The 16,351-nt window shown below is 32.9% G+C and overlaps 1 protein-coding gene across 2 annotated transcripts in view; it reads left to right on the plus strand.

The window, feature by feature from the left end:
* Positions 1-16,351, plus strand: part of BCHE (butyrylcholinesterase) — a 58,313-nt gene that overhangs the window by 30,834 nt on the left and 11,128 nt on the right. For both annotated transcript variants that reach the window (XM_036352159.1, XM_036352158.1), the window contains exon 3: positions 11,804-11,970. In XM_036352159.1, coding sequence (XP_036208052.1) covers positions 11,804-11,970 — 167 coding nt within the window. The remainder of the gene's footprint in view (positions 1-11,803; positions 11,971-16,351) is intronic.

The raw sequence follows: 16,351 nt of genomic DNA on the forward strand, positions 1-16,351 counted from the left end.
TAGTAAGTAGCAAACATATTTGTTGTGCTAATAGGTTCCTCCAAAAATAGTGTCACTGCTATCTCTGTTCCTTAATATGGCACATTAATTTCTTTCACCTTACTTTCTCTAGAAGTAGTGTTTTGTAAATATAAAAATAATTTATGCATAGATATTCTTTAAAATTTAGTTTGCAGTATATTCATTGTATTAGCTAAATATTTTTCTGCAACACTGAAGGTTTTTGCACTTATATATTTATAAATAAAATTACACTATGTTCAAATACCATCAGTGCAATGGTTTCCTTACTTCAGTAAGCCCCTCCTGGTAGGTAAAACCTTTACCAAGCAGCGTTTATTGAGCACTGGCTGCGCTGGGTTGTGGGAATAAAAACAGGCATGCTGTCTGCTCTCGTGGGATTTTCCAGTCTAAAAGAGGTGATAAGTCAATTATAGGGACTTCCAGTGAATAGTGATAGAAGAGAAATAACTTTGAATTCAAAAAAACTATCTGATAAGCTCAAACTACCCATTGAAGAAAAAAGTTGCAATAATTTAAGGCTTTGTATAATTTTCTTAGAGCATTTGCTTTCCCAAGTCCCCTGTGATATTCAAATGTTCCCTTAAAATCAAGCTATTTTAAGACTCTTACATGCTACTATAACACTAAGTTTCCAGGACTACTTTTTTTTTTTTGGCATTTCCTAAGCTCATTCCTGAAACTGTGGGCTTGCTGCCATAAACTTCATCGCACAGACTAACAAACCGACATGAATAAGAACTAAACTGATAGAATTTGGAGGACTCAAAAAAGAAACTACTTGGTTTCAAGTTTGGGATTATTTCCCTGTCCATAGCTAATGCTGTCGGCCCCTTTATTAACATAGTGCTCTGGTATCATTATGTGGACCTGAATTTGAACTTTCTATAGCCCCTCTGGGATTCATGTGATTGCATCCCAATGATATTAGTTGCTCTACAGACACAAAGAAAACAAAATTAGGTACAAACAAAACAATAGCAGTAGTTCTGCTGCCACTAGAAAAAAAATATGGTATAAATATAATCATCTTCACATTTAGAAATTAGGCAAGATATCTGGATGCATTTACTACACTTATAATAAAAGAGAAAATATGGAAGGAAAGAAAGTTGCCAAGGAGGGAGGATTTAAAAGAAATTACACACACACACACACACACACACACACACACACACACACACACCACATTAGGAAGGATGGAAGAAAGGAAGATAAGAAGGAAGGAGGGAAGGAAGGAAGGAAGGAAGGAAGGAAGGAAGGAAGGAAGGAAGGAAGGAAGGAAGGAAGAAAGGAAGGAAGGAAGGAAGGAAGGGAAAGGGAAGAATGGTACCTGCTTCTCTCTAGGTCAATTTAATATTCAGGCCAGTTCACTTTCTGGAAAGCTCGAGGAGGCTAAACATCACCTAGTATTCCTCTTTAATTCTCCCGCTAATTTAAGCAAATGCTTCTGCCCCCAAAAATTCAGGGGAAAGAAGAGAGTTATTTTCCAGACCATGAAAGCTTTGTTTACCCACCATACCAACTGTATAGTAAAGATCTTTGAGATCTTTTGTCTGAAAACCTTTTTCCCTTTCAACGGATGAACAATTGAAGCTGTACCATGTAACTTAATTGCTAAATGTGTGCCCTGGGATTCAATTTGTTTGCATGGCTCTGTCCAACTACTGTAGTGAATTAAGTGTTTAGGAGAGTGGGTTAAGTACAAAAACCTCTTTTGCATACTAATTAAGATTTAAATGTTCTAATAAAACATAGAAAAAAAGTGTTTTAAATGGCATTTGATTTCTAGGTCTAAATTTAAGGGGGAAAATGTCACATCTCAGCAAAGGTGAAAATGTATTGGAGGGTTTAGATTTGTATTAAAAGGAAAATCCTGTATGTGTATGTCATTTTTTTTTTTTTTACTCCTTATACTTTCCCTTTAAATGTGATTGAATTTAACAACACTGACTGACAACTTGTGCCAGGTTTTTTTGTTAGGTGATCATAATAATTTTTTTAAATTATTAGACAAGTTCCTGATACGAAACACTTAAGGATTTTAAGCTATATGCTATATGTAGCTTTATTTTTTTTAGATCATTCTTCAGACTGGATGTTTCTTCCTACCTCCCCAGGCATCCAGTTTCATAGCACATGTCTAGCTATATTATAACAGGCCTTAGCTTATAGCTAGTGCTGAGATCTTACCCCATATTCGGTATGCCACTAGTTATTACAGTTGCTAATTATTCTTAAGTTGGAAGATGATATGCTGCTAAATATAACTCATCTTTCTAAAGCTATATTTTAAACTAAAATGTAATTTGTTCCTTTTCATTAGTGTTGAGTGAAAATAAATCTTCCTCATTTTTTTTTCCTTCCCGAGAAGGTTAGCCCATTGATGTATTTTGTCTTTTGAGCAAAATTGATAACAAGATCATACAGTTTATATATTTCCTTTGGGATTCTGGTCTTCCCTTCCCTTCCTTTCTCTTTCTATCATAAAAATCTATATTCCTATTTCTCTGTGAAGAAGCTGAGAATGTATCCCAATCTATTAGTTAGGATTAATAACCGCATTGATCATGAACTCTATTTCTACAGCATATTTAGATTCAAGAAGTCAGTGTTAGAGAATTTCTGAATTATTGCAAACTTCCCTGGTGTAGTAATACAATCCTGCTCCTCAGGTACCCAGATTCCTTCTTAGAAAAACAAACTTGTTGATGTAAGGAGGAAATAATGAACCTAGGGAATTGTTCTTCAATAATTACTTCCTTCATTTCTGTAGTTTGCAATGGAAATGTCAGGAGATGGGAGGAAGCAAGTAACAAAAATGAACTAGATTTAGATATTTGCATTAAATATAACCTAAATTGCAAGTAATCCATTTATAAAGAATTCTCAATGCACAGCTACGTTATTATACACTCCATGTTGCTTTAGTAACTGATATTTTTTCCTTTGTTACATCCAGAGGGAAAACAGTACAGTCAGAAAACCTCCCTAACAAACTCCAGCAAGTCTAGATGGGGGGCACAAGTAAACCTTGAAAAGAGTTGTGTTTCAATCCGTGAACAGGCTTAGGAGAAACTTATGCATAGTGTCATTCCTCACCAGCTGACATAGGGCTTTGAAGTCACATGCAGTATTATTATATCTTAAGGCACTTGAAGAGTCAATGTGAGTTTTCAAGTTTTTAATCTTAGAAGATGAATGTTTTCAAGACATTCTTTCCATCTTAACATAACGAGAATAAAGTGAATTTCTCTCTTCTCATGCTATGAAAATTAATATATTATAGCCGATACTTACTTAGTTAATACAAAATATATCCAAAGTTCTGAAGGCTATTCACTTAGTTCTCATTTAAACAAACATTTCATTTAAACAAACATTTCTGAACTTCCTTTTTAGGCTTATAATGGATGTTGGGCGTGCAAAATGCTCAAAATGTAGTCATTATTTATATAATTTGACACCCTTATAGTGAGTTGTAATAGCATGTTATGACAAAGTAAATTTTTATGTAAATTATATTTGTTCAAATGTTTTTGGTATCCTTAATATTCAAGTTGCAGAATATGTACATATATATATATATATATATATATACACACTATATATATATATATATATATATATATATATATATATATATATATACACACACTATATATATATGATATATAAGACCCAGGTAAACAGAAATGGGCATGCTTATGTGTATGTGAGTATGTATGCAAAGAAAAGTCATTTAAATTATTTCATTTATCTTTAAAAATAAATCTTATAAGCCTGTAAAAAGCCATGAAGTTCTGTATAACAAGTTTTATAGAACTAATCAATCAACCTAGGATTAGCCTTGTAGATTAAAATGGAGCCAGTATGAATAATTTATTGGAAATACATTCAGGAATTAATACTAAATTGCTTTAATAGAATTCTATGGGTATTAAACACATTTTGGTTGGTTATATAATAAAATTAAATATTTTTATTAATAATTTAATTTAGGGAAGCTCTCTTTGGGTCAGTTTTAAAGATTGCATAGATTTTAGGACACAAACAAAATCAGTCATTGAACTTGATCAATTCATAAATATATTGCAGTCACAAAATATTCCTCTAGAAGCAATAAAAAAAACTACTGTTTAATGTCTCTATTTATCCTAAGGAGTTTTATGTATGCAAAATGAAGCAGAGAATATGATCTTAGAGAAAATATTATCTTATTTATCTTTTTCTGTTTATTAGTGTCACTATTTTACTTGTCTCCATATTTTCCAAAATAGATTATGTTATGAATTCATGTTCATAATCTCATACTTAACTATAAAGAGTAGTTTGTTTACTATATGCAAATTGTTTTATTTAAATATGTCAAAACAATAGAAGTAACTTGTGAATTTTTTTATTTATGGCTGTTACTGCTATTCCTGATACTAACTCAGTATCTCCTTTTTATTTTATTTTTGCTCATTTTTGGTCTATTTGTTCCTAATGTTTTCTAAGGTAACTAAATCTGCACATCTTACTTTTTTATGTGTGGATCTTTTAGGCACAGGTTATATGTCATGTTATCAATTAGTTTCATTTAAATTTTAAACTAACATTGAAAAAAAAGAGTTTATATGTAATACCTTATATGTAATACTTTAATCAATAAAGAAAATACACTTAAAAAAGAGTTTATATGTAAAGCGCATGTTAAAACTGTCCCATAATGTCTTATAGTCATATAAAAACTTACTTGAAACAAAAGTTTACATTATTTGACTCAGAATGCTGATTTTCCTGAAATTGAATAAATGATTGTGAAATATGATTTTCTATGTGGTGATAGTCTTTAAATGTGAACATTTACTATAATGGAAAATGAGATAACTTGAGTACCAGTTAGGATATTTCTTATTTATTTTAGTCATATTTCTTGCAAAATACTATAAATCAGACACAGTACCAGGTTGTAAACAAAGCAATCAAATGATGGTTTACATGGAACTTACTCTCTGTCACGGTCCATTCAGGTTGCTATCACAAAATTCTACAGCCCTGGTAGCTTATAAGCAACCACAATTTATTACTCACAGTTCTGGAGTCTGGAAGTCCAAGACCAGGATATCATGGTCAACTTCTTGTGAGGGCCATCTTGATTCATAGCTGGTTTCTTCTCATTTTGTCTTCATGTGGTAAAAGGGGCAAGGGATCCCCCTGGAGCCTCTTCAATAAAGGCACTCATCTTATTTATAAGGGCTCTGCCCTCAGGACTCACACATCTCCCAAAAGTTTCAGCTTGTAATACCATCAACTACTGGGAGGGCTTAGACCATAGCTCTCTCTAATAAGAGAAGAAAAAAAAAACACAGTTAAAATAAATTTTAATATGAGAACAGAGACTGAGTATTTTAACTGAGATATCAAGAAGGCCTGTTTGAAGATATGGACATCAAGAAGACCTATTTGAAGATATGATAGGAAAAGCATAGGGCAAGGGGCTACAATCTGGATGGGGACAGGTGTTATATATTCTATGAAATAATTTATTGCATTACTTATATTATTTTTAAATTTAATTGCTGTATTGAAATTTATAAATTGATCACATGTTTAGTGCTCGTGGAGGAATACTGCCTTAAAAACCCATTTAGAATGCATAGATTCCCTCAATGAAATAAAGATTAACCAACACCAAATTCCAATTGCTTAGCTATTGTCTCTATTTGAATCACAAATTAACATATAAAGAGCTGAATGCTTGACATTTTCCTCCTCACAGGCACTTCTTGCAGCATTTCCTATCTTGGTAATGACAACTCCATTCATCCCTACAAATTTTTCAGGCCAGAATCCTTAGCATCATCTTTGACTGTTCTCATTTTTTTCTGTATCTAATCTATTGGCCAGTTGATTGTAAGGGCTGTATCTTTAAAATATATTCAAGATCTGACAATTTCTCTGAGTTTCTACTACTACCTCCCTGGTTCAAGCAACCATCATCTCTAACCTAGGTTATTCCAGTAGTTTCCTAATGGGCCTCTGCTTCTGGCCTTGGATTCCTTGTAGTCTATTCCCAGAACTGCAGCCAGATGAACTTTGAGGAAATGTGAGACCTTGTCCTTTGTTTGTGCAAATCCTCCAATTAATTATTCTTTCACTGAGAGTAGATGGATGTAAAAAGCTTATAAAGACCCACAGGTCACTAAATAATGTGTCTCTCCTGTCATCTCTCTAACCTCACCCCTACTTCCTCCCTAGCTGTCTCTACCCTAGCCGCACTCTCCTACTTCTTTATTAGAAAACTCCAGGCAACCATCTGTCTCATAGCCTTTGCTTTCTATTACTTCTGTTGAAATGTTCTTCCTCCAAAAAAACCCTGCATGACTCACTCTACTCTTTTAAGTCTTCATTTAAAGTCCCTTTCTTATCCAATATTGCAGCCTTTTCTTACCCAGTTAGCGTAAGTAAACGTTAAGGACTCAGTCCTTCACACTTCCAAGTTGACCCAAGATTTCTGGCACCAGTTGCACGTTTAGGGTCCCCAGGCCACACTCAGTTCAGACAAGCCAGATACAAATTTAAGGCCCTTGTGGACTCCATAAAATTTGATAATTTGTTAGAACGACACACAGAACTCAGGAAAGTGCTATAAGTATAATTATGATTTTATTTATTTATTTATTTATTTATTTATTTTTTTTTTAAATATATTTTATTGATTTTTTACAGAGAGGAAGGAAGAGAGATAGAGAGTTAGAAATGTCGATGAGAGAGAAACATCGATCAGCTGCCTCCTGCACATCTCCTACTGGGGATGTGCCCGCAACCCAGGTACATGCCCTTGACCGGAATCGAACCTGGGACCTTTCAGTCCGCAAGCCGACGCTCTATCCACTGAGCCAAACCAGTTTTGGCAATGATTTTAATATAACAAAAGGATATACATCAGAACCAAAGAAAAAGATACCTGGAACAGGACCTGGTACCGACAGTTTTCCAAAAGCAAAGCTTCTGTATACTTGGAGATGCATTACTTCATGCCATTAATCATGGTAATGTGCCCTTAAAGCAGTAGTTCTCAACCTTCCTAATGCCGGGACCCTTTAATACAGTTCCTCATGTTATGGTGACCTCAAATTCATTGTTACAAATTGAACATAATTAAAGCATAGTGATTAAGCACAAAAACAATATGTAATTATATATGTGTTTTCCGATGGTCTTAGGTGACCCCTGTGAAAGGGTTGTTCGATCCCCAAAGGGGTCGCAACCCACAGGTTGAGAACCGCTGCCTTAGTGTATCACCAACCCAGGAAGCTCATTTGAGCTTGAGGCTCAGGGTTTTATTGGAGTTTCATTATGTAGGCATGAATGATTAACTTATAGGCTATATGGCTGAAATCAATCTTCAGCCCCCTCTCTTTTCTGGAAGTCAGGCTAGTATCATGTGGTTCAAAGTCTCAACCTCTCTAATCATATGCATGTCTTTTAGCCATAGCCATGCCTTCCCTGAGATTCTAATCCTGAGTAGCCCCACCTTGAATGATGTCATTATCAAAAATCATCAGGTTCCCACCATGAGTCACTTTGTTAGCATAAATAATCAGTATTGGTGGGAAATTCCAAAGTTTTAGATGTTATCTCACAGGAACTGTGGGCATTGTCCAATCAAATTCATTATTACACACACCCTCACCAATGCCCATCCCCACTGATACTTACTGGTCATTTCATATTATTCTTATTCCCCATTTTATTTTCTCTAGCAGCTATTACTGTCTAACATATTTCCCCTATTTATCTTGTTTATTGTTTTTCTTCCTCAAAGAATGAAAACTGCAAGAGGAAGGAATTTCTGTCAAATTTGCCTTTGTTAATCTTCTGTGACTTAAAGAAGCTTGACATAGTATGCACTCAATTATATTTGTTGAATCAAGGATTGATTTTTTTTCTATATTCAGATTCTCTTATAGCCATTCTACTCTTTAAACTAAAATACAATTTGATTGACGTGTAATATGACGTAGAATATGAATCCATTGATATTTGTATTTTTAAGATATCATCCAATATAAACTGTTACTCCTTAGCCCTCTTATGACAGACAGTAGAATATATAGGTGGTCTTTCAATTTACAACCATTAATTATGTGTTTATTTTATTAGATTGTAAAGCATACTGAAACATATTCACTTAAAATAAAATAACTGTATAGCCTACATATACATTGCTGTATCTGATTTCTTAGTCAAAAACAATCTTAATTTTAGTGTTAATTTTGATAGGTAATATCAGGATATATAAGCATCAGAACACTTTATGTATGGAGCTTAATACATACTACTTCATAAAAGGCACCCTGAGTCAATTAATGTCACTAAAAAAATCTCTTTATGAAGTGAATTGTCAAATCTGGGCTCACATTTCAATGACAAGCAGGTAATTTCCTGAAACACAGAAGTTGCAAAGATAATCTGCCCTTTTTTTTGGTTAAACAAGAGAAAATTTAAAACTTGTCAAACCTACATAAGAAGAAAAGTATAATTAATGATCTTTATACTACTTTCATATACCACAAAGTACAAAAAGAATATAATAGTGAAAATAAAGCAAAAATTACTCTTCAAGGAAAATTTTAGGTATCATCACTTTAAAACCTTCCTTTTGTGACAAGAAGATAACTTTTTTGAAAAATTGTGATGTCAAGATGTTTACTGCATCTATAATCTTGAGATTAAAATTATATACTGTTTCAAAAGTGTATATCTGGAAAATATTTTATCTTTCACAAAGTTTTTAATTGATCCAGATAGGAAGAGCATTATATTCCTTGTTAGGTTTTAACATCTTTGGAGATTTCTTCAAATTATAGAGTAAAATGCTCCATCACTTCAATAGCTATTTCAATCACTTTTTGAAAACTACATCTGCATCCATAGGCAAAGGAATTTTATTATCGCTGAGTTGTAATTTGGAATGTCATGAGTTATTTCATGGACAAAGTTTGTTAAATCAACCCTGGCAGTGTCATTACTGCCTCCCTCCTGAACTCAAGTGCAAGTCGGCTCTGTTTAAGTCACCATTTGCAGAAGCCATAAATGAATGTGCAGTTAAAATGGTGCCATAAGTTAATTAGAGTGGAATCAGAAGGAAAGCCAGCAATTTAGGGACATAAGAATTGCTGTACCGAATCAGACCAATGGTTCTTCTCGTTTAAAACCCAGCCTCCAGCAGCTGTAGTTGTTAGTTTCCAAAGCTTTAAAGGAAAGGGAAAAGACTCCATAATTCACCTAGACAAGGGTGCCATCTGTGAGCTGGAGACATTTTCTTCATGATCTCTCTCAAAAAGCACCCTAAGGCAGGAGGTTTCAATCCTGTTATGATATGGGTTTAGCTTGAATACCTCCGCTTATTAATAGTTCTTATTAAGTCATCTAATTCCTACATAAAGTCAACTACTACATCAAGAAGTTATTTATTGCTAAAGCTTCTGAATTTGTGGTGGAATAGTCTGCTTCTATGGTAAAATATGAATTTATGGTGCTTATTTGATACAAGTTCTTGATGGCAAAATCTACTGCTAAATATTCATGCTGGACAAATGCTTGCTTGTCTTTCCAAAATCTACTGGGTTCGTAGGCTTTTGTATATACAGTGTATATATATTGTAATATATATATTCTATTACTACTCGCAACTTTCTATCCATTGATAATTCACAGAAGGTATTAAATAATGAAGAATTTTATGTGTTCTACTTTTAGGCACATTCAACTGGAGTTTTTCTTATATGATTTTGCTTAAGGCAGAATGAATCTAAGAGAAAGGAATGACTCCCTAAACCTTATTACTCTAGTCTTCTGCTTATGATTAAAGTACCTGTGACTACTTTCTAGTTTTTTTTTATTATTATTCTAGATATCACACCCAGATTTAAAAAAATCCTAAAATGTTATGTTCACAGTAAAACATTTAGTCAAAAATCCCTCAAGAATAGTAAATACCTACAAGCTAAAGTCCAAACCATTTTTCTAGACTGTGAGGTCTTAATGTGATAAGACTAATATTCTAGAGCTATAACTCTAATAGGATCTCCTCTACCCAAGAATCCTTTGAATGAAGATGAACACTCATTATTTGTGCTTATGTTAATTCTATTTCCTCTTCCTTCTCCTCCCCCCACCCCCCTGCAATCACCATACTGTTTCTATGTCCATGAGTTATTTCTCTCATTTTTCTTTTTTGCTCAATCTCCTGCCTCCTCTCTATCTATGAGTCTGTTTCCTCTCTTTAGCTTTTCCAACTTTTCTGTCTGGTTCAGTTCCTTATTTTCTCTCCTTACTTCAGCTGGAGTCTCACTCCTTCAGGTAACTTCTTTTCAAACTTAGTGATTGCTCAGTCCTCTGATGATTTGTGTCCTTGTTTACACTTGGTTTAGGCTACCATACATTGTTGATTCTTTCTTTTCATGGATATTTTTGTTTATAAATTCCCTGCAGAAAACTATGTTTCCCATAATTATTTGTATTTCTAGAGCCTAGAGCAATATCTGACTCATAATTATAACTTTAAAATATATTAAAGGAAAATCTACGGATTTTCTACTTGGAGCCACTTTCGCAATGTTTGCTACTTTGAGTTTCAATTTGTATGACCTAGGTAACTGCATTATTGAGTGCCACAAAGATGTAAATGAACCCAAAACTATATATTTCTAAAAAAGAGTCATGTTATTGATTAAGAAACCACGGAAAAAGATATAAGAAATTGGCACAAATTAGAATATGAAAGTTTTTAATAGACATAGACACATGATGTTGGAGAATAAAAAGATTTCAAGCAGAAATAATAGCTGGGGCAAAGACAAAGAAATAAAATAAAGGAGGATATTACTAAGGAACTATCCCTAATTCCTGTTGGTTGGCTTATGAATAGAATATCTGAAAATAAGCTTGGAAATGTGAGTGGCATCGTGTTTAACCTTTATCTAAACCCACTGGGAGTTATTAAAATGGTTTTAAGCAGTGAACGGGTCTTCAAGAAGGTAAGATCAGCTTAAAACTGAGACTTCAGGCAGTTTCCTAGAGTAATGAGGCTATTACATAATAAGGAAATGTGTAACCAGTCTCAGACTCAGTCAGTAAGAATAACAAATAGAATGAAATAGATGGAACGGTTATTAAATAGATGGTATTAATGTTAATTGTGAAAAGTTTAGGCCTGGGATAAGGGGAAAAGATGAAACAAAAATGACACTACCATTTGAGCATGTTTAAAAGAAAACAAAACAAAAACACAGCATTATTACCTGGCTGGCATGGCTCAGTGGTTGAGCGTTGACCTCTGAACCAGGAAGTCCCAGTTCAAGTCCCAGTCAGGGCACATGCCTGTGTTGTGGGACTCAATCCCCAATGTGGGGCATGCAGGAGGCAGCTGGTAAATGATTCTCTCTCATCAATGATGTTTCTATCTCTCACTCTCCCTTTCTCTCTGAAATCAATAAAAATATATTTTAAAAAACACAGCATTATTGAAAAGAAAATGTATTTTTCTCCTTGCATGTTATGCAGAAATGCATGTAAAAAGTTCTTCAGACTTTACTTCCAACAATTTTTAAATAATATAGTCCTTCAAGGTACTGAAAACATTCAACCAAGCTCATTTATGCTTGACATCATCAAAAAAATTCACAATATTTTCCTGAATTTTTAAAAAGCTCTTATTGGTTTTTGAGAACAATATTTTCATCTAGCAATGATTTCAGTAAAGGTATAATGTCTTTCTTTAATTTTTTAGAAATCCAAATGGGACCCAGAATAGTAGTACAAGTTGGCCTGTCTTCAAAAGCACTGAACAAAAATATTTAACCTTGAATACACAGTCGCCAAAAATATATACTAAACTACGTGCTCAACAATGCCGATTCTGGACACTATTTTTCCCCAAAGTCTTGGAAATGACAGGTGTGTGTTTTTAATATTTTGTTCAATAATTGCTTGTGGATTATGTAAAAGGGGGAAAAGCTGGGCTATCCGAGGCATGTAGATGTTATTAATCTGTGACTTTATAATTACTTGATTCTGATGAGTCCTAATTACTAACAATTTTCTTCCAGCAAGTTTGGGTATGTTTTGAGGGCTTACTATATGAACAGCACTTTAGTAGTTAAATAAAGAAAACTAAAATAGGAATTTTTCCCTAGAAGAACATAAAATAGTAGCAGAACTAAAATAGGGCACTACTTGCTATTCAGCCAGTCTTCATGGAATTAATCAATGGATAATAAATTTATACATAAAATAAATAATTCACACAACTAAAATATAACGAAATATAATTTATATTAGAAATAGGTAATAACAAATTTATTGATAAGTAGTGCAACCCTTGATTTCTAAAGGCAAAAAAACCTCAAAAGCTTACATCTAAAATAACACAATCCAAATATTTCTAAATATCCTGAACTTGTAGATATTTATCTAAAAACATGTACACATATTACATAATACAATAAACAGATACTAAATTAGTTAGCTAATCTTCTGGAAGTGCTTATCTAGACTTATATAAGGAAATACTAAGAAAATTGGTTCAGGTGATCATATTATTTCAAAATTCATGAGCGAAAAACTAAATTAACTTGAACATCCAACTTGAATGATCACATATTTTGTGAGAAAAATGGCATATCTCATTCAATGCCTGGGTTTAAAAAGCTCAGCTGTTTATAACCCATGTGGCTCTTCTAGTCAATTTTCTACCTTAATTTTCTCAAATAAAAGTAATTGACTTACAGCCATCAGACATATTGCTGGCCAGTTCCTTTACCCTTTACCATTCTATTCATTATAACACTGTAATTTTCAGACTACATATTAACCAGCACAATATAGTATGTTTTTAGTTTCTTATTTAGAGAGGGAAGGGATTAGTTTCATGCAAATATGAGCACCTCAGAGCTGTATTTGATTGTTTAATATGCCTTTTGATTATCAGACATTACTCACCAAAATTATAATTATGTGCTCCATCTGTTTGGGAAATGTTTCTGATATACCAGCACTCTGTGTATTACCAAATGTTCAGTGACATAATATATATCCAGAGATGGGCTTCTGCATTCCTTGGCAGAGATACAGTGCTGCCTTTGTGTCCTCTGGGTGTGAATAACAATGAGGTAACACGTTTAAACTGCCAAGAGACCAGAAGAGGTACCATTTAGCATACCACTCACTACATAGTCTTAATCTTTACTTAAAATATTTTTAAATGAGAAGTTCATAATTTGAGAAAAAAAATAAGAGGGGTTGGTGGGATTGTAAATGACTAATTTATTATAAGCCAAACTGAGCCATTCTGATTCAGGCACATATGGTATCTTGCAATTTATTTGTGGATAAAGTAAAATTTGAATATCTACAACTTCTGAAGATGTACTTCAAAATCTCTACCTTTAAATACTCAACTGCCATAAGGCAGATTTAATAAAAATTTTTAATTTTTAGCTAGCTTCTGCCACTCTCTATGCAGTACGGAACAACTTTCTAGTTTGAGCAACACTGTGGGGAAATATCATACCTGTTCTGGGTTAGTAATGTGTTCTTGGGATAATTCCATGTGTCTTGAAAACATAATTTAAGTATTCTTCTCAGATAATTTTTCCAAAAAAGTTACATTAAAATATATTTTTTTAAAATTTAACTAAATACAGGTGATTTTAGAATATCAATAATGTATTTCTAAATTTCTAAAAAAAATACATTTAAATGCACAAAACTAATTTAAAATTGCACTATTTTAGTATTATAAATAATAAATAATGAAGGGTTTAAAAAGGTTAAAAGTACATGTTCTATTAGCCTAACCAATGGGCACAGACACCAGGGGGGGTGAGAGCATGAGTGGGGGTTGGGGGGACAGTGGGGGGATAAGGACACATATGTAATTCTTTAATCAATAAAGGGAAAAAATAAAATGTGTGTACTCAAATTAATAAAAATAGTAACAAAAAGCACATGTTCTTCTCATACCTTATGTTTTTCTAGTTGCAAAACTTCAAACATTTAATTTTTTGATGTTGCTTTATAAGTATCACTTAGGCAATAGTTTACGTTTGAGAAATAAATGTTCTTACATAAAATAATCTGTAAGACTTGTTTAAACACATGAATTCTAGCACTTAACTTTCAAGCCATAATTTAGTACTTGCCTATGCTATTACTGCATGCATCTGCAAGAAATAAAGTGTACTACATTTGTTTCAAATTTTATCAAATTAGAGTTTTCGTGAAGAATATAACAGTATAATATATCAGAATAATTTGAGAAAAAAGGAGAGAAATGACCCAGTCAATGTCAATAAGATATCAACATTTTTCACCAAATGTGGAAGAGTACATTTATTTAACAGAAAAAAACATATTAGACTTCCATATCTCCCCAATAGAAAACAAATATTAGGTCCAGTGGTTCCTCCTTTGGTCTTTAAATAAATCATGGCACATTATTACTTGCCCAAACTAAAGAAGACCACATATAAATGTAAGAGCTGAGATACCACTCTGAAGAATTATGTACTGCTATTTCATAACCATTTAGCAAGAATGGCAACCAAAAAATTAGAGTGAAAACTGGCTTGGAGGAAAAAAAATCAAAAAAATTTTTACTGCTTTCATATTCTGAATTTTCTATTTCTATTAAAAGAAAAACAAAATAATACAGAACAACTACAACAAAAAACCTTTGGGAAACCTTTAATTAAATCAAGTAATATTTTAGTTTCATGTTTAAAGCATGAAATCATCACAAAACCTAGCCTGTTCACTCTACTATTTCATCACAAACTCAAAATTATAACAGGACAACTATTAAGTTCTGATACACTCCATAAAAACCATGAATTTCTTTGAAATTTTAATAATTGGTTGACAAGTATGGAAATAAGTATTAAGAAGAGATTTTCAGTGAACTCTCAAAAATACATAATACTTTTATCATAATACTCAGCACAATTCATTATCAATTTAATCTCTTCTTCAGTCTTAACCTTCATTAACAATTCTGAGTTGACTTAACATTCTGTGTTCTCTCCTAACTCCTCAGACTTGACTAAATAGACTAGCTGCAGTGGAATATTACTGTTTTTTAATCAAGACAAAATATGGCTTGTCCTAATTGGTTTGGCTCAGTGGATAGAGCGTCGGCCTGCAGACTGAAAGGTCCCAGGTTCGATTCCGGTCAAGGGCATGTACCTGGGTTGCGGGCACATCCCCAGTGGGAGATGTGCAGGAGGCAGCTGATCGATGTTTCTCTCTCATAGATGTTTCTAGCTCTCTATCTCTCTCCCTTCCTCTCTGTAAAAAATCAATAAAATATATTTTTAAAAAATCAATAAAATATATATTTTTAAAAATATGGCATTATTCTTCCTCTGTGTGTAGGAAAGAAAGACTGACTTTTTTTTCCTTGTGAGACAACAATGTGGCAAAACAAAGATTATAAAAGTCCTGGGGAAAAAAAAGTGCCAATGTGTTTATGAACTACTGGTATTAATCTAGCTATACATGGATTCAAAAAAGACCAAAGTTAGGAATACACTTTTGTGACAAGGGCATTAAATTCATTAGTGTAGCTCCTAATCGGTGTGTAGAGTTTGATTTCATAATGTACACACCATCTCATTTATTCTTCACGGTAACACTGCAAAATAATGGAAAACTTATTTGAAAAGTGATTAATTTTTCTGTTATTCTTTTCTTTATTTTACACCATAGTACGTTGTTATCAGCATCTCAAAGGTGGTAAACCTAAAGATGTTTAAATAGATATTCCCCTTTTTGAGGAGAAGAAGGAGGAAGAGAAAAAGTTCTAATTTTGGTTTTCATTCATGTCATGGGACTCAAAATGTTTTAATATGTTCTTCTTGTGGTGCATTCACTTCTCCTGGATTCTGTTAAAAGTAATTAAATGTTTTATAATTTAGTGTCTCAATAAATGTTCAGTACTTCTAAGTGAAAAATGTAGTTGGGTTTACAGAGCATTTGTACAATATAAAGTTAAGTATTTCAATACACTAAATTGTATAGATGGTTGATTTAGCCACATAAGGAAATAAACTTGCATGTACATGAATCAATAGATTTGGAATTATTCCAACAATAAAAAAGAAAAATCATAGCTAGGATATTTTCTCTAAGTATTAGCATTTACATTCTAAATGCTAAATTACCAATAATTTATTTGTTATATCAAAAATTTTGCTCTTTCTGAATTATAGGGCTCTTATTTTATATAAGTAATATTTAAAACATATTAGTTATAAAAATAACATAGGAATGATAATTT

The sequence above is a fragment of the Myotis myotis genome, unplaced genomic scaffold (genome assembly GCF_014108235.1).
Source record: "Myotis myotis isolate mMyoMyo1 unplaced genomic scaffold, mMyoMyo1.p scaffold_m19_p_2, whole genome shotgun sequence".
NCBI lineage: Eukaryota > Metazoa > Chordata > Mammalia > Chiroptera > Vespertilionidae > Myotis > Myotis myotis.